General features: G+C 38.5%; 1 protein-coding gene across 1 annotated transcript in view; it reads left to right on the top strand.

Moving 5' to 3' along the window:
- Positions 1–2,646: 2,646 nt before the first annotated feature.
- Positions 2,647–24,896, top strand: part of PELI2 (pellino E3 ubiquitin protein ligase family member 2) — a 49,242-nt gene continuing 26,992 nt past the window's right edge. The window contains exons 1-2 of the mRNA XM_081315293.1: positions 2,647–3,052; positions 20,284–20,413. Of these exons, the coding sequence (XP_081171419.1) occupies positions 2,976–3,052; positions 20,284–20,413 (207 nt within the window). The 5' untranslated portion in view covers positions 2,647–2,975. The remainder of the gene's footprint in view (positions 3,053–20,283; positions 20,414–24,896) is intronic.

Raw genomic sequence — 24,896 nt, 5'->3', positions numbered from 1 at the left:
GTCTTCCCCAGTGCTTTTTTTGTAAAAGAAAAAGAACTCACACATGTCATACAACCAGCCTTGCCTAACCTACAAGGTTCCATCCAAAAAAGGTGCCGGAACTCCGTTCTGAGCGTTCTATGAGAAAAAAAGCCCTGGTCTTCCCCCATTAGTGAGCCAAAGTGCTCTCCTTTCTTGTTTGAGTCAGCAGAAAACCTCCTAACTTGAAAACTGCTATTCCCTTTTTTGATCACTTACACTACCTGAGCTTCTCTTTTCAACTGACTGCTGCTTTTGCCTCCAAGGTGATGAAGCCTAACTAATGCTATACACATTGAAGTTACCCTTAGACTGTGATGGAATAAGAAGGAAAATAATCCTCTGTCACTAATATGGTGATTTAAGCCTGTTTCAGTCATAGACTGGGGGGGGGCGGTGATGAAGGTAACAACATGAAGACCCTGCAGAAAAAAGATGCTGTATGTGGCTGCTCTGGTTGCCTTATGAGGGAGATGGCCCCATTTTAGGTGGTGTTGAGATTTTTAGAGTTGTTTTAGTTTACTTGTTGCTTGTTTTTGCAGGGAAAGGATTGTTTAAACTAGAATTTACGTTGGTTTTCAGGAGTTTTCTACAGAAAAATGATAGGAAATTGCATCTCCATGCCTTATCAATTTGTTGTTGAAATTTAACACAGAGATCACAATGAATTGTGAAAAAGTAGGTGTAGGAGAATGGGTGGGAATTGCATGTATTTTGTCAGCCAACAAGTTGCTCACCCTGCAAAAGAAAGAACAGTGTAGTTCTGTGGATACAAATACATACACGCATACATGCCCATCACATCATTTCCACATGGTTAAGCTACATTATGCAGAGCACAGACAAAGAATAAGAAATCTGAGAGCTAGAGACAAATAAACTTAAGATAAAGAAAATGCAAATGAAAGATGTGGGGTGGCTATGGACTGAATGATATTCTTCTGGCTCTGCTGTTGGATTGCTGGAAGAATTGGCTGAAGGCATTCTCATTTTTTATAGTTGACAGCAATGAAGCAGACCTCAGGGTGAAATTGCTTTTGAAGGACTGTGAAAGGCAGGTGCACACTGTGTAAGTGCTGCATGTGTATTTTATGTGCAAATATTGGTAAAGATCTGACTTAGGATGCCTCGTTCTCCATGGATGCCAACTGAATAGTCCAGCAAAGCTCTACTTATGGCCTGAAAACCAGATCCCTTTCCTTCTGTGCTTCCTCAAGAACTAACACTGTATAGCAAAGTTTCTCAACCTTGGCACTTTGAAAATGTATGTGGACTTCAACTCCCAAAATTTCTCAGCCGCCATGCCAAGGTTGAGAAAGGTTGTCACATTTGAGAAACACTACTTTATACGATCACTATTCCAGACATTCTAATTATTTACAGAAAGTTACGAGTCTAATACACACTAAATCTTAGATTCATTGGTAATTATAAATGTCATTCCATGTATGAAATTTTTGCATTAATTTTATCTCCATAGTGACAGTAATATGGAATACTTCACTGCAGTACTGAATGGCCACATATCTGACACAAAAAAATGTCAAGATTAAAAAACAATGGACAAAGTTCTCTGGATTGTCATTTACTTTAATGTGGGCGTTTTTGAACTTCAAAGACAGATGTCAAGATGAAATAGTGAAGGTACAATGAATGGATTCTCTCTCTCTCTTATTGGCTTAAACAGAGAAACATGGGTTTTTTTGAGCCATAATCCACAGTATTTGCATCAATGAATGTTTCTTGGTATTATATCCAACAATACCCAATCACACCCAATTTAGTGTACTGATTAAGGTGCTAGCCTAGAAATCAGGAGATTGTGAGTTCTAATTCTGCCTTAGTATGAAAAGTGAATGGTTGACTTGCGGTCAGCCACCTCACAGGGTTGTTGTTGTGGGGGAAAATAGGAAGACGAAAGAGCATTTGGTATGTTTGCTGGCTTGGGTAACTTATAAAGGTGGGATAAAATCTAATAAATAAATTTATATACAGCCACCACTAAAAATGACTGTTTTACCTTCTCTATTTAATTTCTCTTTATCTTCACTGTTTCACTTTCTAAACTTATCTGAGTAATACTTCATGCTACTGTTGTATACAGTCCACAAAATATTTTGCTGTTATACATTTGTTGACCTCAAAGATATTAAACAATTGTCTTTCTTTCAGCTAGAGAAACGTGGTTACTACTCAGATTCCAGAGTTATATGTGTATCTTCTCCTTTATATTAGATAGAACAATGGTCACAACCATACCTTGTGGCAATGAGTTCCCCAAATTACTTACATATTACTTTCTTTCTCCACTTCTAACTTAAGCTCATATTCACTAAATACTAAGTACCGTAATCTCCTCCCGACCTATTCGAGGCAGAAAAAACTCCTTACACAGTACAGTAGTCAATTATTGTAGACAGGCCTTTGCAGAGAGAGGAACAAAGCCTCCGGTAGACGGCGCCAGACAACTCCTGTCTTTTCTTATGAAGGAAACATTGATTTTACAGGGCAGCAGCCCTTTAAGAACTTCCCCCTTTCCCTTTTCGTACTCTATGTTTACATAACAGACTGGAAGATACCATCACGGTTTTTGACGCAAGGCGAGGGGAGCGTGGAAGGACCGGAGAAAGCCGAGAGGAGGGGCCGTTCCACGCCTCCTTTCTGGGTAGGCGCTTGTTGGTCTCTCCTCATCCCCCCCTCGGGCAGTCGTGTCTGTCGCTCTTGGCTTGAGCGCTGTGAGGGGAAGCAAAGGGTCCGCGTCGGCGGGCGCGCCAAGCAAAGGCAACCCGTAATTTCGCCCGACCGACCGCTGGCTCGCTCCGCCAATATGAAGGAAAGGTCTCCAGCCAAACGTCCTGTTTGATGACCATTATTATTGCTATCCTTTTGGTGAATGCCATTTTTGCCCCGCATGGGATTATAGCGAGGACGACGACGACAACCGTGGCGGTGGCCCCATGTTTTCTCCTAGCCAGGAGGAGCACTGCGCGCCCAACAAGGAGCCCGTCAAATATGGAGAGCTCGTGGTTCTGGGGTAAGGCGGACAAGGCGCGGGACCGGGGCGCTGCGCTGCCCTGTGTCGGGGACGCCCTCCCCCCGCTTTGAAGCTGAGGGGAAGCCGGCGGCGGAGCGGCGTCACGGGAGAAGCGCGAGTGGGCAGCGGGAGAGCCCTTGCCTCCGGTGGGCACACCGCAGCCCGAGCGGCGCTGGGACGAGCGGGCTCTGCCGGCGCTGCCTCCGGAGCGGGCGCTCTTGCGGGGCGGGCAGCGGTGGAGAGGTGCCGAGAGGGAGGCGAGGGTGGGAGCTGATCCGCCAGAGAGTTGCGTGGGGCGGCTGTTCCCCAGGCCGCCGGCCGCACGGTTGGGGAGCCGGCGGGCGACGGGGCGGGGGTGTAAAGCCTGAGGGAGGGAGGGCCGCGGGCGCAAGAGGGCCTGGCAGCTGAGGTCGCCGGGAGGGCTAAAGCCGGGGAAAGTGGGCGCCCAGGTGCGTGGAAGGTCGGCCCTCCCGGTGACGAGCGGAGGAGAAGCGGGGCAAGATGATCCCCTCTCGGTATGCCTGGGGAAAAAAAAACACAACACTTTGAAGCGGGAAGAGGCTGGGACTCGGCTCTCTCCCTCCGTCTCTCTCTCTCTCTCCCTCTTTCTCCGGGCCTCCGGGCAGCGGGGCGTGCTTGGACGTAAAGCGCTGAAAGGATGGGTGAGAACATTTTAATTAGTGGCGTCTCCTCCTCCCCCCCCTCCAACCCGAAAAGTTCGTTGAGGCGAGAAGGGGCGGATTTATGGGCTGGATGGAAAGTATGCCGGGAGTAACTGCGGGGGGGGGGGAAGGCGCTCGCCCTCCACGTTTTGGAAGTATTGACGGGTGGGGGGGGGGGAAGAGGGAAGAAGTTGGTCGGGTTAGGAGGCATGTATCCGCTTGTTGGGAATGGTGGGTCTTGAAGGTCAGCGGGGAGGAGGAGGAAGTAGGGGGGGGAGTAACATAACTTGCCTGGTTAGAAAGCTCCTGCATGGGCGAAAGGAATGCTGGAGTACAGCATTAATCGTGGTAGAGGGGTGGGAGAAGTAGGGGATTAATGAGTGCAGGTGAGGAAAGAAGAAACTTTGTACAAGAGAGAGAGAGAAATTGAAAGGAGCTAGGGGTGAGGAAGGAGGGGCAAGACAAGTGTTAGCATGTTTGTAGTCCCATGCAGAATGCTTTACAGAGATTATTATAATGTTGATCCACTAGTTATAGGGGAAAAGACCCTGTTTCATTGCTACTGAGCAGATCCTACACCTGCCTGTGACCTGTTCTCTATCACCCGTATCTTTCCCCCCCCCCCTATTCTGCCTGAGATGAAAGATCTCAAAAGGGGTGAAATATTATGATACAGGACTGTAATGCTGGGAGCTTGCTAATTGGCTATGGATCCCAAAATTTGGGATCAGGGATTGGCTCTTGTCAACCTCGTTATTTTGGGCCTTACCTTCTGTAGATATTAGATGTGGTTTGTACTGTATTGCAGGATACTGTATTTGTTGGGACTAATAGCTGATCCAAAGTTAAGACTGTCTCCTTGGAGTTTTGGGTCTGCTTGTTGGATAGCCAATGTAATTCTTGGATTCGTTATATAGGAGCATTCTGGATGGCAAAAGAGACACACCGGGCCTTCTGAAATGTGCACAGTTGGAAAGAGCAATATGCAGTATTTTTTTTAATGAATTGTTTCTAAGTTGGATACTTCCTAGCATTCAAAGAGAAGCTAAACTAAGATTACCCATCTGGTTTGGAGCTATCTTAATCTGACAAGAGCCGTGGTGGCGGAGTGGTTAGAATGCAGTTGTTGTTGTTGTTAGTTGCGAAGTTGTGTCTGACCCATCGTAACCGCATGGACAACAGTTCCTCCAGGCCTTCCTGTCTTTTACCATCTTAACAGTTATATGAAATAGTAAACATGTACTTCAGCAGTGGGGGTGAGGGGTATAGAATCTGTGTCACTATTTTGGTGTTCTGCTCCATCCTTATTGTTTGAATGTGGAGTTTATCTCTGAGTGCCATAAAAATTGAATATAAGACATCTGTTTATTCAGTCATAGCAAACTTTGTCTTTAGACATGTTAATTAAAAGTCCATAATATTTGCATGATCCAATAAACAGAATATGAAAACTAACCTTGAAATGAAATTCACTGTAGAAGATTTACTATGAAAGAACACTATTGAGTGCTTTTTAGTAGCTGTTTGCTTATTTCATAAACAGTGTAGAAGGATTGGACTTGAAACAAGCACCAGAAGCAGAGACCTTTCTCTTAGCCTTTTTTCTAAACAGATCCTTATAGGGTTGTTTTTAATAACACTATTTAACAGTATAAGAAAACTTTCAAACTCTAATTCCAAAGTAGTTGATTATTTTAAATATTTTTTTCTGAGAATATAAGTGAAGTAAATATAAAGGCTCCATCTGGTTGAATTCAACTCCTGATGACCATATAGAAACATCCATTTAGTTTTCTTGGCAACACCATGAAAGTGGTTTACTATTGCCACCTTTTTGTAATACCCATTGATTTTAAACTTATAAAGACCTTGAATTTTCCAATGGTCTCTTCTCCAAGACCTAAACAGGTTTAAGCTGACTTAGCTTTTTTAGGGATCAGGAACATTGGTGATGCTACCTCCTACAGTTGGTTTCAGAAAATTCTGAAAATATAACATGATTTCAAATATTTGAAAGGTGTCAAACCTTTTCCACAAAAAAACTATTTGTAGAAACGCTGCCTGCCTGCCTTCCTCCTTCCTTCGCTCCCTCCCTCCTATCAACCAATTGTATGTATTGTTAGGTTTGTGGAAATTTTTTTATTGCACTGTGAAATGGCAAATAGCTTCCCCCACCAAATTTGTAGGACTGAATTTATCTTTTGTTTTGTATAGATATCACTTGCCTTCCCCACCCTGCAATGTCTTTGTGGAAGCACTTGAGATTTTTAATGCTAAATGACTATTTTTGCTAATTATTAAGGGTCATTATGAGGCACTCAATATGCATGAGTATTTCAGTTTGAGCAAGAGATAGGTTTACTCTTACTCTCTGGATTGCAGTATGACACATTTAATAAAGTTAAAATTCTATTTAAAGCATGGAGCACCAAGAATGAGAATTGAGACCAAAACAAAATCAGCAGAGAAACTGTAGATTTTATTTGTTGTTTTTACTCTAAACATCTATGTCTCTTCTAAGACACCTTTTCAAGAAGCTTAATCACTCAGTAATTCCATAAATAGCATAATGCTACTTCTTTCCAGAGCTGGATCATTAGTAGAAAATAATCACAGAACAGCTTGAACATCTGTTCAGCATTTTTTTTAAAAAGGACAGAATAAGTAATTGTGTAATCCTCTGCTATTTGTTGCCTTTGAGAATGAAGAAATCTAGGTATAAGATAATGAGATAATCACATCCATAAATGGCTAGAAATGTTGAATAGTTTATGTGTTAAAGATGTGACTATTTTATTTATATTGTGACAATGAAAAAATATTGGCAGAAAAATGATTTATTCAATCAATTCTTTTATGAATTTCTCTTCAGTGTCAAAGATTGATTGTAATGGAAATGGATTAAATAAAGAAATAAAACTGAATCAAATAATCATTTCCTAAATCAAAGTAAATTGTACTGTCACAGAGGAAGCACCACCTGCACAATTTGGATGATATTAATTAAATAAAGAAAATCTCAGAGAAAAAGGAAGTGATTATATGCCATGAAACAAAAGAGTTTTTCAGAAAAAATAATATTTCAGATTATGTGATTAAAAACCATCTATATTGCTACCCTAAAACTGACCCTGGTATCTAGTGATCTAGCAATATCACAGCTTGAAGAAAAAAAAAGAAGGGACATAAAGCGAGCTGGGAGGGGATGTTGAGTAATGCAGGATTTGCTAGATGGGAAGACTTCAAGAAGTGGTAAAAGGTGTTAAAGATAGACTGCCAGCTATTCCAAATTTGGGGACGTATACCAGTATTACAAGAAAATACACAGTGATAAAGATATTAGAGACAAGAATATTGCATACTTTGGGAGAGAATATAGTAATGTATCATGTTAATCTCAAATACTTATCAGATATGAGATATGAACAATTACGGTAAGTAATGAATTAAAAAGACTGTAAAAGAAGAAAACCTTCTGCTGAAGCTATTTGAGCTATTCCCAAAATCCTAGATTTGTCTTATTTTTCATTTAGATACATTAAGCAGATTCATTTTTCAGCAAGTCTTGTATTAGTGAATAAACGTTATGAATTCTTTGTGCCTTTACAATTTTGTCTGTTTTAAAAAATCTTTTGCTTCGGTTAATGTTTTTTTAAAAAAACTAAGCCCACAAGAAAATTGTTTCAAAGAAAGTATGTTGTAAACAGTTGTCAGTAATTGTGAAAAGTTGTAAACAGTGACATATAATGCAGTTTTATAAGATGTTTAGCATTTTATCCTAATCTGTGTCAAAACAAGGATGCCTGTACAAATGTAAACTTAAAGAAAAATCAACTGTTAGAAAGTATGTGCCTATTGAAACCATTATTTTTTTTCTGCTGATTTGCCTGCTACTTAGCTTATTTTGTAAAGTATTAGTTGGATTTTAGTAGTAAAATTATTGAGCAATAATTTTTTGTAAGGATAAATTATACACCTATTCTAGTCTGAAGATTATTACCTGGTATATTTTTAAAACTGTATAGTTGATATAGCAATAAAATATGCATATGTGTACATTTGGACAGACAAGTTGAATTATCTGAGAAGGAAGATTTGTATGATTAGAAAGGATTTATGTGGTTTGCAATTTGCATGGTTAGAAAGGTTTTCTAAAACCTTTTAGATTATACATGTGTAAGTACTGAAAATACATGGTTGATTGACTATGTCATAATAAGATGATACTATGATTTAAAGATAACATTCTGGGTTTATAAAATGTGATTTGTTTACTTTTGGCTTAATTTTTTTATCAAATTTGCTGCTCATCTTACCATGAGGTGATTTGTGGTGTTTTGTGAATCAAGCTTATATGTGAGTTATAAATTATGATGTAGGAGATAACAAGGGAATGGGTCAAGTGCATCACCAGTCTCTAGTCCTTCCGTGCACACAAGAGATCTAAGTCTAGCCACCTTGAATTCCATTGACTCTTTGCTTTGACCGTTAGTATTTCAGATTCTGGTAGAGAATGTTAGCCTGCATTAAACTGGCATTCATTTGAACTGCTTTGGCTCATGATTGCTTGCACCTTAGATATGAGTTATAAATTATAGTTAAAAATTGTAGTTTTTCACTTAGCATTTTATCCCAACCCAGTACTTTAGCAAGCAATAATTGAACAACTGGAACTAGAATATATGAACTTTGTCACAATTTCAGTAAAGAGACAGAAAAAAACTTGTCCCTGTTCAGGCAGTCACATCACCTACATTGTCATGACTGTATAACTGTTATTTTAGTTTAGTATTGGGTCTGTATTCTGTAGGGAACTGTGAAGAACAGGTTAAAAGAAAAGCATTGAAACTTGATAATGTAGGAACACAGTCAAAGAATAATAATTACTTGGACCGTAAAGTCTAGAATCAGATGAATTTCATCCTAGAGAAGGAATGTGCTGATGCTGAAGAACATATGAAGTGCTAGTCACATATGACTGGCATTTTTGGAGTGTGTGTGTGTGCTTATGGAATAATAGTGTTTTGTACAATTTACATGAAATATTACATATTTTAATACTGATCCTTGTACGCAAAAATGATTTACTGGACTGTATAAAATGGCAATCAATAGCTTATCTCTGGTATAAATTAATATTTAAAATAGACCATATTCCCATTTAGTACAGTGTAAAAAAGCTAAAGTACTGACAATGGCCTTTTGCCCTGAAATTGTTCTCATCCTGTGGGTCTATTTAAATATTTAGATAATGCACACTTTGCAGACTGCTCAACAACTCAATACCCATTACCCATGTTCTACCCTCTTCAAATAATTGATTTTTCACAGAAGATGCAGTATATTAAACAGGTACTTGAGAAGCTTATTCTTTATATGGACTTTGTCCTCTGGTATAACATTTGATGTAAAGTCAGTGTTCTCCAAGAGAGTTTAAAATTTGTAAAATTTGCTTTCTACATTCTGTAGTACATAGGAAATGACCATGTTTTATTTGTATCAGGGTGCTCCTGTCAGGAGTATTAGATATGTTTGCTGCCTTGTGTTATTTATAAAAACAATAACATCTGGATAAAAATAAATACCCCCACACACCCACAAATAATACAAAACTGACAGTACAAGAACTATAATGTACCTTCTAGACTCCAGAAAAACTTCAATGTTAAGAGTTGTGAAACTATTTAAGTACAATTTCAGATTGAAAATAATAAAACCATCAATATGGCAGATGCAGAAATTTGGACATTCTTTTAAACCAGGGGTCTTCAAACTTGCCCCTTTTATGACTTGTGGACTTCAACTCCCAGCATTCCTCAGCCAGGCACGTTGGCTGAGGAATTCTGGGAGTTGAAATCCATAAGTCATAAAAAGGCCAAGTTTGCAGACCCCTGGTTTAAATCGTACCTTATAGTTTCTACTGTGACAGAAATAACCATTTCTAAACATTTCCTGTAGCCAGCCAAGATTTTCTACTCTTGCTTTTGAAATTTTCCCCCCACCCTTCCTTGCACAACTTTTCTAAGTTAAAAATATTCTCTGCTAGATTTTAAGTAGCATTCAATTGTGGGGATTTTGAGGGCTGTTCCAAAACACTTATCTTTTCTGAAATAATCATGGTTGATTTGGAGATATATTTAGATTGTTGTCTTGCTGAAATATAAAACATAAGAATGTGGGCTATCTGTAGTGTGAAAGAAATAAACATAGTGTATTGGATAATGTAATAAGAAATAAATGTTTGCTCAGTGTCACCAGAAACACCCTAAGAGTTTTGAGGCAGATAATCCCTATAAAGAGAATAAAATGCAGGTCTGTGATGTATCTTTACTATGAAATTATCACTGCAGTTCTGATTTCAGAATATCATCCATTTTGCTTATATCTAAATTTTTAATTGCAGCAAAGCAGTTATAAACATTATGGCTCATTATTTTTTAACTATTACAGTGCTACAATTATAAATTTCCACTTGACATCTTTGATTGGCATTTATGAGGCAATTATCTTTGAAAGGTTGTATGAAAAAATGAGCACTTTTCCCCTTACTTTTGCCATTTTGGAAAAGAGGTCACCTCTCTTTTCTCCATGGTGCAGTTTTTGTCTAGGATGGATGGAGTGGTGGAAGGCAGTCTTGGTAGCTTTCTTTTTTCTATAGTTTAATAATAATAATAATAATAATAATAATAATAATAATAATAATAATAATAATAATAATAATAATAATAATAAGTTGAAAGGGACCTTGGAGGTCATCTAGTCCAACCCCCTGCTCAGGCAGGAAACCCTATACCATTTCAGGCAAATGGCTGTCCAGTCTCTTCTTAAAAACCTCCAGTGTTGGAGCATTCACCACCTCTGGAGGCAGGTTGTTCCACTGGTTAATTGTTCTAACTGTCAGGAAGTTTCTCCTTAGTTCTAGGTTGCTTCTCTCCTTGACTAGTTTCCATCCATTGCTTCTTGTCCTGCTTTCAGGTGCTTTGAAGAATAGCTTGACTCCCTCTTCTTTGGGTAACTCAAAGTCATTAAATGATTGTTGTTTTTCTAATAGTTGAGGATCAGAGGTAAATATTTTATATTGCAGTAAATATAAAAGACTCGATACATAATAATGTTCATGGATGAAATTGGTGATGGTTATAAAATTGCATTTCTAATTGTCTATATTGTCTAAATTTTGACAGATGACAGCCATTGTGACTAGAGATATAATGTATATTTTTAGAAAATAATGATTTTTTTTTCTTATTGTCATCAGTTCTATTAAGTTCCACTGTCTGTTTCACTGTAGAACAAAGGAAGTGTTTAATACTAATTCCATTTTTTTGGTAAATATTTTATTAATTTCACGTTTTACAGTCATAAGTACTTAATAAACAACTCTGTGTCTGGGTTCTTTTATCATTCAGTGGTATATATTAACTTTCACTCAAAATATCCAATACTACACCATCTAGTATTTCCCTGGTCCTCTCTTCTTCTAGTAATAATCATTTTTCCACACTATGCAAGTATAATTCTTAATGCTACCAATACCTATGCTATTAAATATAAACATCTTCATCAAATGTTTCTAATGTTATACATAGTGTCAATAATATCAGTTTATAATATCTTCTCTAGCAAAAACATATTTCAAGAATTCCCTTATTTAATCTGTATCCTATTTTTCCTCTTTTTTCAATTTTAATTTCCCAATATTCAAAATAACATTATCAGTTATCATTTTTCTCACAATTACATTTGGGCAACTAAAAACTTCCCTTTTAACAATCCTCTTAGTATTTTCATATTTCCCATTTTATAATATATATATATATATATATATTATCCTAGTTACAAATCACATCCTTCTAATTTATAATGGTCCTTTTATTTCTAACAATTGTCTATTTTAATCATATTCAAACATCCATTAGATGGTATAATACAGTGGTGGCAAACCTTTTAGAAACCGAGTGCCCAAACTGCAACCCAAACCCCACTTATTTATCGCTGGGTTGGGTGTGGATTGGGTGGGTGTGGTCACCTCAGTGTTGCTCATGGGGAGGGACACCTGTGGGGGGTGTGCAGGGTTGGGGGTGCTCCAGGAGGTCTCTGGCAGGTGGGACAGTAGGCAGGAGACTCATCCTGTCAGGTGAGGTGAGGCAGGGCGGGGGGTGCTATTGCCATGGGGCAAGGCAAGGGCTGGGGCAGCTGCTGCCTGACACCATCGGCCCCTACACACAGAGGCCAGCGAGCGCATGGGGGCCAACGGTGTCCGTCAGTAGCCGCAGCCTGCCGGCCCCTTGACAGGCGCACTCTGGGGCTCTGCAGCGCCAGCAGTTAAAAGAAGCTGCCTCCGAGATGGATGGTTGGCCAACAGCTGAGGAGGTGATGCAGTGGGTCGTGCCTGGGAAAAGGAGAGCATGTGAGGCCAGGAGGGACGGGATGGGAGGGAGGGAAACCAGCCGTGCCGGGATGCATTCAGCCACATGGGACCTCAGCAAATTAGCAGGCGGCTGGTTGAAGAGGGACAGTTGCCACCTCCGGGGCATGGTGTGGGTGCCCACAGAGAGGGCTCTGAGTGCCACCTCTGGCACCCATGCCATAGGTTCGCCACCACTGGTATAATACCTCATCTAATTAGTCAGGACCTCTGTTTTCTTCAGTCTTACTCTAGCTTTTTTCCATTGCCAAATAACTTTGCAAGTCAGTGCATTTAGGTCCCCAAGTATTTCTTCCTCTGTTTCTGTATATATTATTTGGAATAAAAAAGACAATTTAATTAAAGTGTTTTTGTAAAAATGCTTAACCCATTTATATTTATTAAACAGCCTCCATTTTCTTTATCCTTCAGTTTCTCTTTTAGTTTCTTGTTCCCCAGTTTTCAGCATTTCTCCTAACAACTCTTATCATCCATTCTATCAATTCTGCTTCCTTGTCCTCAAATATGTTCTGACATCTTGAAAAATAAAATGTCTTTCCCATTTCCGGTGTTATATCTGGGTCTTCCAAATTTTTATTTATCTGTGCTTGTCTGTTGGTTTATTCTTAAGAATCCTCTATCTTTATGTCAGTTTCCTTTATTTTTTCTTCTGGTTTCTGAGTTGCTAGTTCATTCTTTATGGTCATTTTCTGAATGTTTTTTGCTTTAAGTTTAAGTTGGAGAGTTGCTCATTTATGTTATTTAAATTACTTTTAGTCTCCTCATAATTTAAAACAATTGTCTCTTGAGTTGATTTCAACATGGAAAGAATTTCTTTCTGAAGTCCATTTACATTTTCTTGTTGATTATCCATGTTTCCATAGTCCAGAAGCAACTTTCCCACTGTTTCTTAATATTTCTTGATAATTCTAAAACTAAAAGTCAGTCAATATTTGTAATCCAGGCCAGCCAATTTAGAATAGTTTCTTGTATCCTTCATACAGATAAAATAGCCCAAGGATTTTTTTCCCCTTTCCCAGCTGCAGTCTGCAAAAGTGAAAGTTTCCAGGAATAACAAAGAGCCTCATCTATGTCCGGGCTTTGGGCCAAATTTTCTTTAAGCATAATAAATTGTAATGCCAAGGTTCACCACTAGATGTTGAAAACATCCATCTTCCAGCTTTTTAAGTCCAAACCTATTTCACCAACTTTTCAGATATCTTCAAAAAGAAAGTCTTAAAAATACCGTACTTTTAGTCCCCAAATTTGTCAAAGCTATGTCTCTATATTAAATCCAAATTAATCTTGTAATTTTCTCTAATTTCCCCTCAAAGAAAGTTATTCGCCACTTCTTTTTCCTGAGAGAACGAGGTGGAAATTCCCCTTCTCTCTATCATCTGGGGGATTCTTTGCTTTGGGAATTATTTTTTCCAGGAAGAGGTTTTAAAATTATAAAGAGAGGGTCGTTGTCACCCAGTTCCATCCATGTCATTCAGAGGTTGCTAGTTAGTGCTTATCTTGGGTTGTCGGTGACTTCTGGCTGGCCAGTCTGTCTTCTGCCGGTTTGAAGGGCTTCCTTGCATCAAACGGAAAGGCTGCTGCCCCTCTGTGATTGATGAGGGTCCCCTTCTCCGTCGCCTCTCCGTGGTGACTTTAGACCCTTTTTAGAGTGCCCAGCAGAGTGAAATCGGGCATGGAAAATGGAGCCTCGTTTTCCTGCGCCTGTCATGCCACGACATCTAACCCAGAAGTCTACACTATTTCCATTTTTTAAAGGTGAATTTACAGGAATCTTTCTAGATATGATTTCAGATTGATGTAGTTCAATTCACAGTTGTTTTGAAAAGTAACCCTGAATTCATTGGGACTTATTCTTAGGTAGATTTTTGTACTGTATGTTGTTTGGAAGTGTGGACAGTCCCTAACTTGCTTTTATTCATTTTGCTTTACTTTCTTTGAACAGTATTCTACCTTGATGTACTTTTACCAGGAGATGAATGTGAAAAGAAAATGCTTAATATTAGTTTAGTAGTTTAATGCTTTTGAACTGTGACTTAAATTTTTGGAAGAGATCTAAGAATGAACAAGCATATTTTTGCCTCTAGGAAGAATATGGCAGTATTGTTCTTGTACACTTTTGGCTTGAAGAATTTTAAAGATGTTTTGAAGCCCTGAGGCTAGAAAGGAAAATACATAAAAATAAATCTCTGTAGTTTCCTCTAGTGTCCAATTTTTCCCTGTTTTTTAAAATCAAAACAAAAACATTTTCCCATGAGAAGGATTCTTTTTAATTAATTCCACAATCTTACTTCAAATTTATCTGAATCCTTAGTTCATTAGTAACTTTCTAAGTTTAATTTTCCTGTTTATTCCATTTTTATGTTTATTTTTCCATTTTCCTGTTTATTCCATTTTATTCCATTTTCCTGTTTATTCCATTCCATCGTTAACACTTGTTTTGTTAAGAACTGAAGGAAATTTGTCTGGGGTTGGAAAACCTGTTGATCCAAAGATTCCTTATAGCTGAAAAGCAGTCAACAAGCAATTTCCAAAAGTGATTAGAGAAAAGGGAATATGCAAACTTAGGGTCATTTCCCCCTTCTATCTTGACTGGGAGATCTACTGTATACAATTATGGCTAGTATTAGAAATTCAGTTTCTGGGAATATTGTGGCCATATAATTTCAGCTGTAACTGATTGATCCAGATTTTCTAGAGCGATATCTATCAGGCTTTCAACCAAGATATGATATTGAAATAGCTTTGGTTACCATAATAGAAATTCATGCCAGCATTAGTAATCTATTATCAGATGTTGTTTAACTTTCTCTAAAACCAGATATTATAAGATGAATAATCAAAGGTAATGTCATTTATCATCTGCCCACTAGGGTCACTCAATATTTTTTACATGAGGAAATCAGACAAGATCTTGCATATTTAACAAAATCTTTACCAACCTCCAGACACATAGTTACATAAACCTCACTGAAGTAGGTTGGAAAAACCTTATTACAAGGCTTCTTGAAATAAACCTCACTTCAATGTTACTAGATCCCTAATAGCATTGGCCTAAATCAGACATGTCAAACACAAGGCCCCGGGGGCCGGATGCGGCCCATGAAGTGGTTTCATGTGGCCCGTGAAGCCATCCTGGAAACAGTGAGGGAATGGCCTCCACTGCCTTGGCCCTGGCCCAGAGACCCTCCTTCTGTCAGAGCCCCTCAGATCTGTCCCACTCCTGCCCAGGCCCCCATAGGCACCCTTGATGCGAACGATGTAGAGCTGGCCATGCCCACCCAGTAGGCCATATGCACTCTAGCCACACCCACCCAGTAGGCCACGCCCACCCTGGCCATACCCACCCGGCCCCCTGAGGGCAACCGCAATGCTGATGCAGCCCTCAATGAAATTGAGTTTGATACCCCTGGCCTAAATAAATCAATTTATGTCTTGTAACAAAAAAGGGATAACTAACTTGAATGAGAGTTTTTCTGTTTTACAGAAAATAATCAAAATAATCAAACCAGACAGATGCACAAATCCTCATACAGTAACTGAGTGCCTGAGAGAACAAACAGGTCTTCAAAGCCTTATAAAAGGCAGGCAGGATCAAGGCCATCTGGATCTCAGGGGTAATACTCTTCCATAGGGAGGTGCATCAATGGAGGAAACACATCTCCTGGTTTTCATAAGAGACAGGACCTAGGGCATGCTGGCATTGTCTGATTTTATTGAATGGATAGATAATTACAATGGACATGATCTGATATAGCTGGATTCCTACTAACCTGCTCAGCTAAAATACCAGGAAATGTGGAACTGGTACATTTTTGTCCTAAAAATGTATCAGTTACTATGCAACTACTTAATTAATTGCTAATGTTCAAATTTGCACTATTTTCCATTCTGTACCAGAATTGGATTTAGATGGAGCAATTTTGTGATTCAGTAAAGGATAGACAATTTGATTAAAATCTCTAGCCTTAATTTTGCAATATGTAGCCAAACTAAAGCTAAGGCTGCTAAGTGAGTGATGCCATGGATGTCGTGTTTCAGTGCCTGGAGGTTGTAAGGATCTGGATGAGGTGCAGAGGCTTTGACTCAACCCAAGCAAGACAGGGTGGTTTTGGGTATTTGGTGCTTCTACTGATGGGTTCTTTTCACCACTAGTTCTGGATAGGGTGGCCGTGCCCCATATGGGCCCCATGTGTAATCTGGAGAACTCACAGCTCCTGCTAGAAGAGGCAGATGGGAGCAATGGCCAGGAGGGTTTTGAACACCTTAGGATGTTCCTGGATTGGGAGGCTTTGCTCACAGACACACAGACAGATTACTGCAGTGCGGTCTACATGGGGCTGCCCTTGAAAGAGGATTCACAAGCTTCAACAGGTGCAGAATGTTGAGTGCAGGTGTAGTAAAGGGTATCGGATATTTGACATATGTAACACCAATTGCTTTGCGAACTGCATTGGTTGTCAGTGTGTTTCTGAGTGCAATTCAAGGTACTGGTTTCTTTAAAGCCCTTCGCGGTTTGGGGATGGCTTATCTTAGGAACCATCTTTTCCCAATCATTTCTACCCATCCAATTTGGTTAGGCAGGTTGCGCATGTCATCCTGTTAGCCAAGGAATGTGGGAGTCAGGAGGAGAAGTGCTGTCTGTCCTGTATGTAGTAGCTCTTGCCCTCTGATATATTCTCCCTTCAGATATCAGGATGATCCCGACCCTGTTAGCCTTTTGCAAGACTGCTTTAATTATTTTAATGTTTTATGGAGTCACTTGTTAAGACTCTGCATAAAAAAATTACCCTTCTGAATCACTTGCTTTTTATTCCATCAAAAATGTTGAGCACTTTTAATAAGAGTTATTATCCCTGTATATAGCAGAATTTTCATTTGTATATACTTGATCATCCTAGATGAGATGCTTAAGTGGAAAAATATGATCTTCCTATCCTTCAGCTTTTGGTTGCCTTTACCTTCTGTTTCCCTTATCTTTGCCACGGATAATAGGGTTTTTTCTCCTAATCTATTATCACTTCATTTCACATGCCCCAAATAACCTAAGTTCTGTGGATTATCATCTTGAGGAATAGCCAAACTAATTTATTGTCCATGATAGTAACTCATAGAAAGTCACCCTAAACTTTAACACATCTGTATTCCTTCTCTATACTGCAAAGAGCATTCTTTTCATTACTCTGTACTTTAATCTGATATTAAAATATCCTTACATTATTCTTCATGATCTTGCCTCACTTTGATATTACCGTCCTTTCTTCAGTACACTAACCTCCTTTGTCTATTCTTAATTCTAAGAAAATTGAATTAACAACTGTTTCCACTTTTTGCCTAAAAAGTCAATTTCTACTGCCTTTGTAATATTTAACACTAATCTTGATTTTTTGCTTTCTATTTTACTCTCAGAATGACTCAGAATAGTCTTCTTCACTTTCAGATAAGGCAGTAGTGTCGTTTGCTTATCTCAAGTTGTTACTGTCCTGTTTCTTCCTGTATGGGTGAGGCATGATGTGTGTTTAAGTGTGCATACAAAATTTCTTTCAAGATAGAATATTGGAATTTTATTCTACAACTAGGTTAACAGTTATTATAGTAGGCTTTTAAGCGTAACTATTAATAGATACGCTTGGAATAAATGGTTATAATCTGTTAGGACAAACTGTCTTGGATAGTGAAACCATTATTATTTGAAAAGGTCCAGTGCTGCAAAAAAGATCAAAGCTGTTTCTTTGTGAAGAAGTAATTAAGCTCTCTCTGTCTCTCTAAATATGGAGAAAGGCAGATCTCCAATATTACTGTCAGAGGTTCTCCATCAAACTCACCAGCCAGAGAATGATTTGAATTTTAGCACACACACATATTATTCATTACATCTTATTCTAATAAGAGATAAGCACCAATACTTTACCACCTTGCCTGTGGTAGGTTTGAATTTGAGCTTTACCTGTGCTTTTATTTTTGTTTTAACTTCTGTTGGTTCCCCAGGTATCTTTTCATCTTCCATTGCAATAGATTTAATTGCTGTTGGTTTTGCTCTTCAGGGAACAGTAATTTGGAGAAATTTTGCTAACCATTACTGAATATTAAAAGTCATGCAAAATGGAGAAATAATTTATTTGGTAGAAGAGAATACATGTAGCTCAGAAGTAAACTGCTGGGTCCTTGGGAAGAAACAATACCTAAACAGGGAGCCAACAAGAAGGAAGCCACATCTCCACCATAAGCAAACCTTACACTCGCTAATACTGAAGTAGTTACCTAGTCTGTAAGGAAACAACCAAGCTCAAAGAGCAAGAAGAACCCAACAAGAATTTATTCAGTATTATTCAGCAGTAAGTTTAGCCCCCTCTCCTCTGAAGAATCGCAGCAATGGAAGTAGTTGGCTATTGTTTTCTTTCAGGATGGAGTCTGTAGCCCTGAGATTTTCTTCTATGTAAGGATTAACAGTCTGATCCAGCTTTGATTTTTGAGTTGAATGAAGGTTTGTTTAGGTCCTATTAACCAACATGTAAGTACTGTATTTGCTGGATTTATTTATTTATTGCATTTATATTTGCAATGAGTATTCAGTCATTAACTCACCACGAATTCTCATTAACTCATTAATTGACTAAGTCAATTAATAGTCACAGTGTCTTCAGCAAATTTTTTTAAAAACCTTTATAGATTGTGTGACTTACCTTTGGTGCTGTAGAATGATTCCAGAGAAAGATGCATTTGGTTTAAAGAGTTCCTTATTTTTCCTCCCTTTCCTAGTGCTTCCTAGCTCTGCTAATTTCTTTGAGCTTATATAATTTTTGTATATTTTACAGGTGGTCTTCACTTAATGACCACTCATCCAGGGCTTCGTTGAACTGATGCTGATGCTGAATAAGTGGTTGTTATTATGAGTCTTTGTACTTAGGTTGGTCACAATGTTCCTGTGGACACATGACTCACAGTTGTGATATTGCAGCATCCCACAGTCACTTGATCACCATTCATAACCAACGTTCTTTGTCAGCTTCCTACAAGCAAAGCCAATGGGGAAGACAGCATGAGGTCACAAATGGTCATTATATGATGTTCTTGCTTAATGCCTGCAATGATTTTTATAATAACAGCAACTGGAAGTGCTGGAATTATTGTTGCTAGGATCCCGGTCATGTGCCATTGTGCTTTACGTCACTTAGCAATGAAAATTCCAGTCCCAATTACTATCACTAAGTGAGGACTACTTGTAACAAATTAGAAAATCCAATTAAATTAGAAAATCCAATTTAAATAAAAAATATTTTAAATTCATTCTGCTTTGATAACTTAATACAGTAACTCTGGTTTATGCCTTCTAAAATCAGGATAAATATCCTGACTTGAGACTTGTTTAGATTCCTATCAAAGGATTAGATGCTAGAAACAAAGAAGAGATACTGTTTTGTACTTTAGAGGCTGTTATGCTGGCATATGCTTTGTTACCATACACAGAGATGATAGAACTTCATTGTGGATTATTTTCTTGGTAGAGCTTTATGTTGGCTATTTCAAAGAGTCACATGTTTGTTTTTGTATTGGCAAGGATATGCAGTGTACCATTTCTCAGAGGATTTCCCTAAAATCTAATCAGTTGAAGAATATAGTCTACTCTCCTAATTTTAATTATTTATGAAGGCTCAGGTATATATAAAGCATTCAAATCTCTTTTGCTCCTAGTAGACCTTCAAGTCTATGCCAGCCGGATTATCTTTCAGTATACAGAATGCAAATTAAATATAAGTCCTGAGCCAGATCTCCAAATATCAAGCAAAACATAAGGCACCAAAACCTAGTGTCTAGACATCCATATTTGAAGTCTTCAGTAATAATAAGCTTTTATTGATCATCACTGAGAAGGAAGCATTTCTTAGTGCTGAGTTCAGAATATCTGTAGGCTGCTTTACCACAGGCATTGCATATCTGTCACAAACATATAATTGCCATAGGTGTATATTACAGGCCAACCAACAGGTAATGTGTTATAGATTTGACTGGTTGAACAATTTGGTGGTCTTTTATCAGGGGTAGCTGATAGTTGTGCCCTTGTATATGTGTCTACAAACACTTTAAATTTTTCTTTCACTACATGCTCAGCCAATGGAAATAACAAACACATATCTTTTTCATAGGTACAATGGCTGCCTCCCTAATGGTGACCGGGGTCGTAGGAAAAGCAGATTTGCCCTTTATAAAAGACCTAAAGCAAATGGCGTCAAACCTAGCACTGTTCATGTGATTTCAACACCTCAAGCATCTAAGGTATTGTCACTATTTCTCAGAGCTTGGGCCTTAATGCTAAGTTTTGCAAACCAGCAATGACTGAATGTGTTGGTGACTATATATTGTTCAGTGGTTATTCCTTTCTGTGCTGGAAGGTTTTTTTTTCATTGAGCATACTTTATTGGGTCTTTGAGTACAATGATGTTTGCATTCAGAATTCTTTCATCTGGGCTAATAGATGTTGACAAAATGTTTCAAATCTACAATTTCTGAATTTGAATGTTCTTTAAACTCTGATATTCTGTGTCTAATTCACACTAGCTGTTTAATTTTACTGGAAATATACAGTCCTATTCCAATTTTCCAGAGGTGGTCCATACTCAAAGAAGTATAGACACCCCCCCACCCACCCACACACACCCATAACCATTCGAAGGGGGTTGGGGCATTTTGAGTCTTAAAATAACTGGAATACTTTTTACAAAATGAGAACAAAACCCATGTTGAAACTTTAAAGTCTCAGACTGGAATGCATTTCAAAATTTAATTCATAGTCATGGATTCATAAATGTATGGACAATTATGAATCCTACAACAAAAGCGCATACATTTTATTCAGGTAGACATGAATCCCACTGTAGGATATACTGTATACGAACATCTAAACCAGGGGTGTCAAACTGGCGGCCCACGGGCCGGATGGGTCACATGCAGGCCATGTCCACCCTGGCTCTGCAAAGACAAAAAACATTGTGATATATCACAATATGTCACATGATGTGGTCGAGTTTGATACCCGTGATCTAAACCTTTTCAATTTCATACTTTTTCAGATCACACTCCAGTGATAATTGTGCTCAAATTAAAAGAGATTATTCATTTACTTAGAATTCATGTTTTAATCATATAATGATATGCAATGCACTAGCAAAGCAACAACTAACTCAAACTTTGAGAAACTTTTTTCAAGAAAATAATATAAATGGAACATTAATAAGAATGAGACGAGATGTTATGAAGACAATATTAAGGGTACATCAGATGAGCACAATTAAAAAAAATGATTGCAAAAATCAACTAAACTTTATTCAGAAGTTAACAATATAGCAAAATACATAACAGAACTGTAATAGTTAGTATATACAAACAGATGGAAAGTAAAAGGAGAGAGATTATTTGCAGACAGACGAAATCTCCTTCAAATTATTTTTGCCAAGCAAAGATAACATTCCCAGAATTAATTCCAGAAGTTATATAATTTATGGAATCTCTTTTCTCTGTTTCAGAAATCTCTGAAGTCTTTAGTTCTATTCAAAGTGGAAAACCTCCTGGCCCTGATGGACAGTCAGGGGAATATTATAGAGAATTTAAAAAGATCTTAAGATTTGAATTTTTATTTTTATACAATAGTTTGCAGCAAGAGGACCCCTTTGCACAGTCTTGAAAACAGTCTAAGATTATTTTTATCTTTAAAACGGATACAAATTCACAGAAATTGTCATGTTATAGACCCAATTCACTTCTCAATGTGGATTATAAACCATATACTAAATTAGCTAACCACTGATTATGTGACATCATTCATATATTTTATATATGAATGTAAATTTATATTTAATTAATTTTTTCCCCAATTTAAAATATAACTATCCAATTAGAAAATTATTGAATACTATAGAAATTAATAAAACCAATTAATCTTCACTAGCAATTTGTTCTTTAGATATATTTAAAGTTTAAAGGCTTTGATTCTCTGGAAATAGCATTTTTAAAACAAATATTAAATAAATCCAGATTTGGGACTGGCTGTTGTAAGATGATTGAACATACAAATGGACCAACTAAAGTGTGGATTAGATTTAACAGTTATGATTCAGATTCTATTGTGATTTTAAAAAGTACAAAGCAAGGTTATCTGTTATCACCTGTATTATTCAGTCTAGTTATAGAAGCGCTGGTAACATCACTTAGATCACGGGTCGGCAACCCTTGGCTCCAGAGCCGCATGCGGTTCTTTCAGCTGTCTCCTGCGGCTCCCAGTCCTCCCCCGCCATGTGCAGTCCCCCCAAAAAAAGTGGGACTAAAATGTTCAACCAATCAATTCAAACTTCTCACAATAAGAAAAACTTGTGAAATTTGAATTGATTGGTTGAACTTCTTTGGTTTGTGGGACTGCCCATGAGCTGTTTGTGGGACTGCCCACAAACCTCTTTGCTTCTTCGGACTGTATTTGGTGGCAGCGGAGGAAGAGACAGGAGGACTGGAAAGGTCTACCTGCTGCGCGGGTGGGGGCAGCCAGTCTTGGGGTGCCCCGGGCCCGCCTCTTCCCTGCCCAGCGGATCTCCCCTTGCCCTGCTCCGCCGCCGTCTCTTCTAGCCCAGGGGGGGTCACTGGGGGTCTCAGAAGATTCCCCTCACGGCCCCTGCCTTTCAGCTGTCCTGCGGGTGGCAGATCTCCGGGGCCACTTCTGAGAGATTCCCCTACAGTGTCTGCTTGGCCTGCTGACCTCTTTCTCCCCGCCAGCTCTGCTGGGCAAAAAAACCCTCCAGCTATCTCACTACCTTTTCTGCACTTGGGTCTTCTGAGACTCCTGGTTGACATGGATCCTTGGTAGACTTTATATATGGAGGAAGGGAAACATGGGAGCTCTGGGTGAGATAAATGCTAGCTCCGGAGCTGGAAAGAGCACATGGGACTGCAGACGTAGGCGCAGCCTGCAACGGGTCAGGCTGGGGTAGGGCGCGGGACTCGGCCCGAAGATTCCCGCCCAGCTGGCACCCCGGGAGCAACCTCGAGGGCCGACAATCGCTTACTTACAGGCTTGGCTTGCCGAAGGATTTCCTGAAGAAGGAAGTGCAAGCTGTGAAGAAAAACTCCTTGCAATCTGATTCTTCCCAGAGAAAGTCCCAAAGAGGGAAGATGTTGTTTTTATTCAGGAATTAAATTTCACATATGTTCAGCGATGTTCATGCCCAAGCAGGACACGTGTGTGCGGTACCATAATCGAAGCCACGGAAGGAGCCAAGCTTAGTGAAAGCACCTCTGATGCCTTTTCCTCCGCCCGAGAAGCAAAATAAAGGGGGCCTGGCTGCCCAGTGCATGCGCTTACGCTCAGTTGTATGTTTGGAATCCACACGCTCCATTCTAGCCACTCGTACTTTTCATGAATGGAACGGAGAAGTCTGCAAGGTGGACGCGCCTCTCTGCTCCGGGCCAATCAGAAGCGGCGGCTCTAGACCAGTGTTTTGGTCACATGGGTGTTTGTAGTTGTCATGTGATAAAACTACATCCTTTTGGTGTAAAAGTTTTGGAAATAAGTAACATCACGGAACAAAAAATTGATGATCCCAAATTGGTTATTGCATTTATTTACAGGATGAAGCCTTAAAAATATGAAACATATCTGTCTAATTTTAGCAGTCAAAACAATAATTGCACAACATTGGAAACCTCCAGATGACATAACATTTGAGATTTGAATTAACAAGGTCTCTTCAATTGCCATATTAGAAAAAAACACACAGATAAAGTTTAAATAATGAGATATCGGAAGCAGGACAACAGTGTTATCAAATTTGGGTGGATTTTATGATTTATGTCAACAACAACAAACCAGTATATGATATACTTTACATATATGATTAATTGGTACATAAGCAGTATCAGTTTATTTATTTACATTGTAGTTGTACTTTTTTTGTATTTTCTGTATCTATTTTTTTCTTTAACAGTTACCTGACACAGTTTTTTTAATCACAGTTCAATAAATATAATGGAAAAATATGAAAAAGTTTTTATGTTTTTAAAATTACTGTGTAAGGTATGGTTTCTGAGTGAGCTAGTGCTCTTATTGAAATACATAAATAATTCTGAAAACTTTAGCAAAACCAAATATCATTTTTTATATTTCTTTCATGGTTGCTTAAGGAGCTGTAGTCTAAACCAAAAGAACTAAATGTACTTTTGCTTGTTCTGCCGGTATAGTAACATGATTTCCAAACGTAGAACAACACTGTTCCCTTCTCTGAATAAAATCAGTGTTAGAATAAACACTTAATCTTAAATACATAACATATTTTAAAGATAGTTTCTTAGTATTGAATTGTTATTCTGTAAATGTAAATTCCCATTGATTTGTTTTATGGAATACAATCGTTTTGGGGTATGTTTAGTATCCCATGCAAGTTAATGTGGTATAACCAACTTCACTGTACAAGTAGTCTTCAACTTACAACAATTCATTTAGTGACTGTTCATAGTTACAACATTGCTGAAAAAAAAGAGTTATGGCAGTTTTTCACACGACAGTTTCAGGATCCCCATGGTCACACGATCAAAATTTAGATGCTTGGCAGCTGGTTCATATGACAGTTGCAGTCTGCCATGGTCATGTGATCACCTTAACAACTGTTATTTATTTAACAACCGCAGTGATTCCCTTAACAACTGTCTTACTTAACAGAAAATTTGGGCGCAATTGTAGTTGTAAGTCGAGGACTACTTGTAGTTGGTTGTACCTGAC

The sequence above is a fragment of the Vipera berus genome (assembly GCF_964194415.1).
Source record: "Vipera berus genome assembly, chromosome: 1".
NCBI lineage: Eukaryota > Metazoa > Chordata > Lepidosauria > Squamata > Viperidae > Vipera > Vipera berus.
The sequence above is the reverse complement of the archived record's forward strand: the minus strand, read 5'-3'. Positions and strand labels throughout refer to the sequence as shown.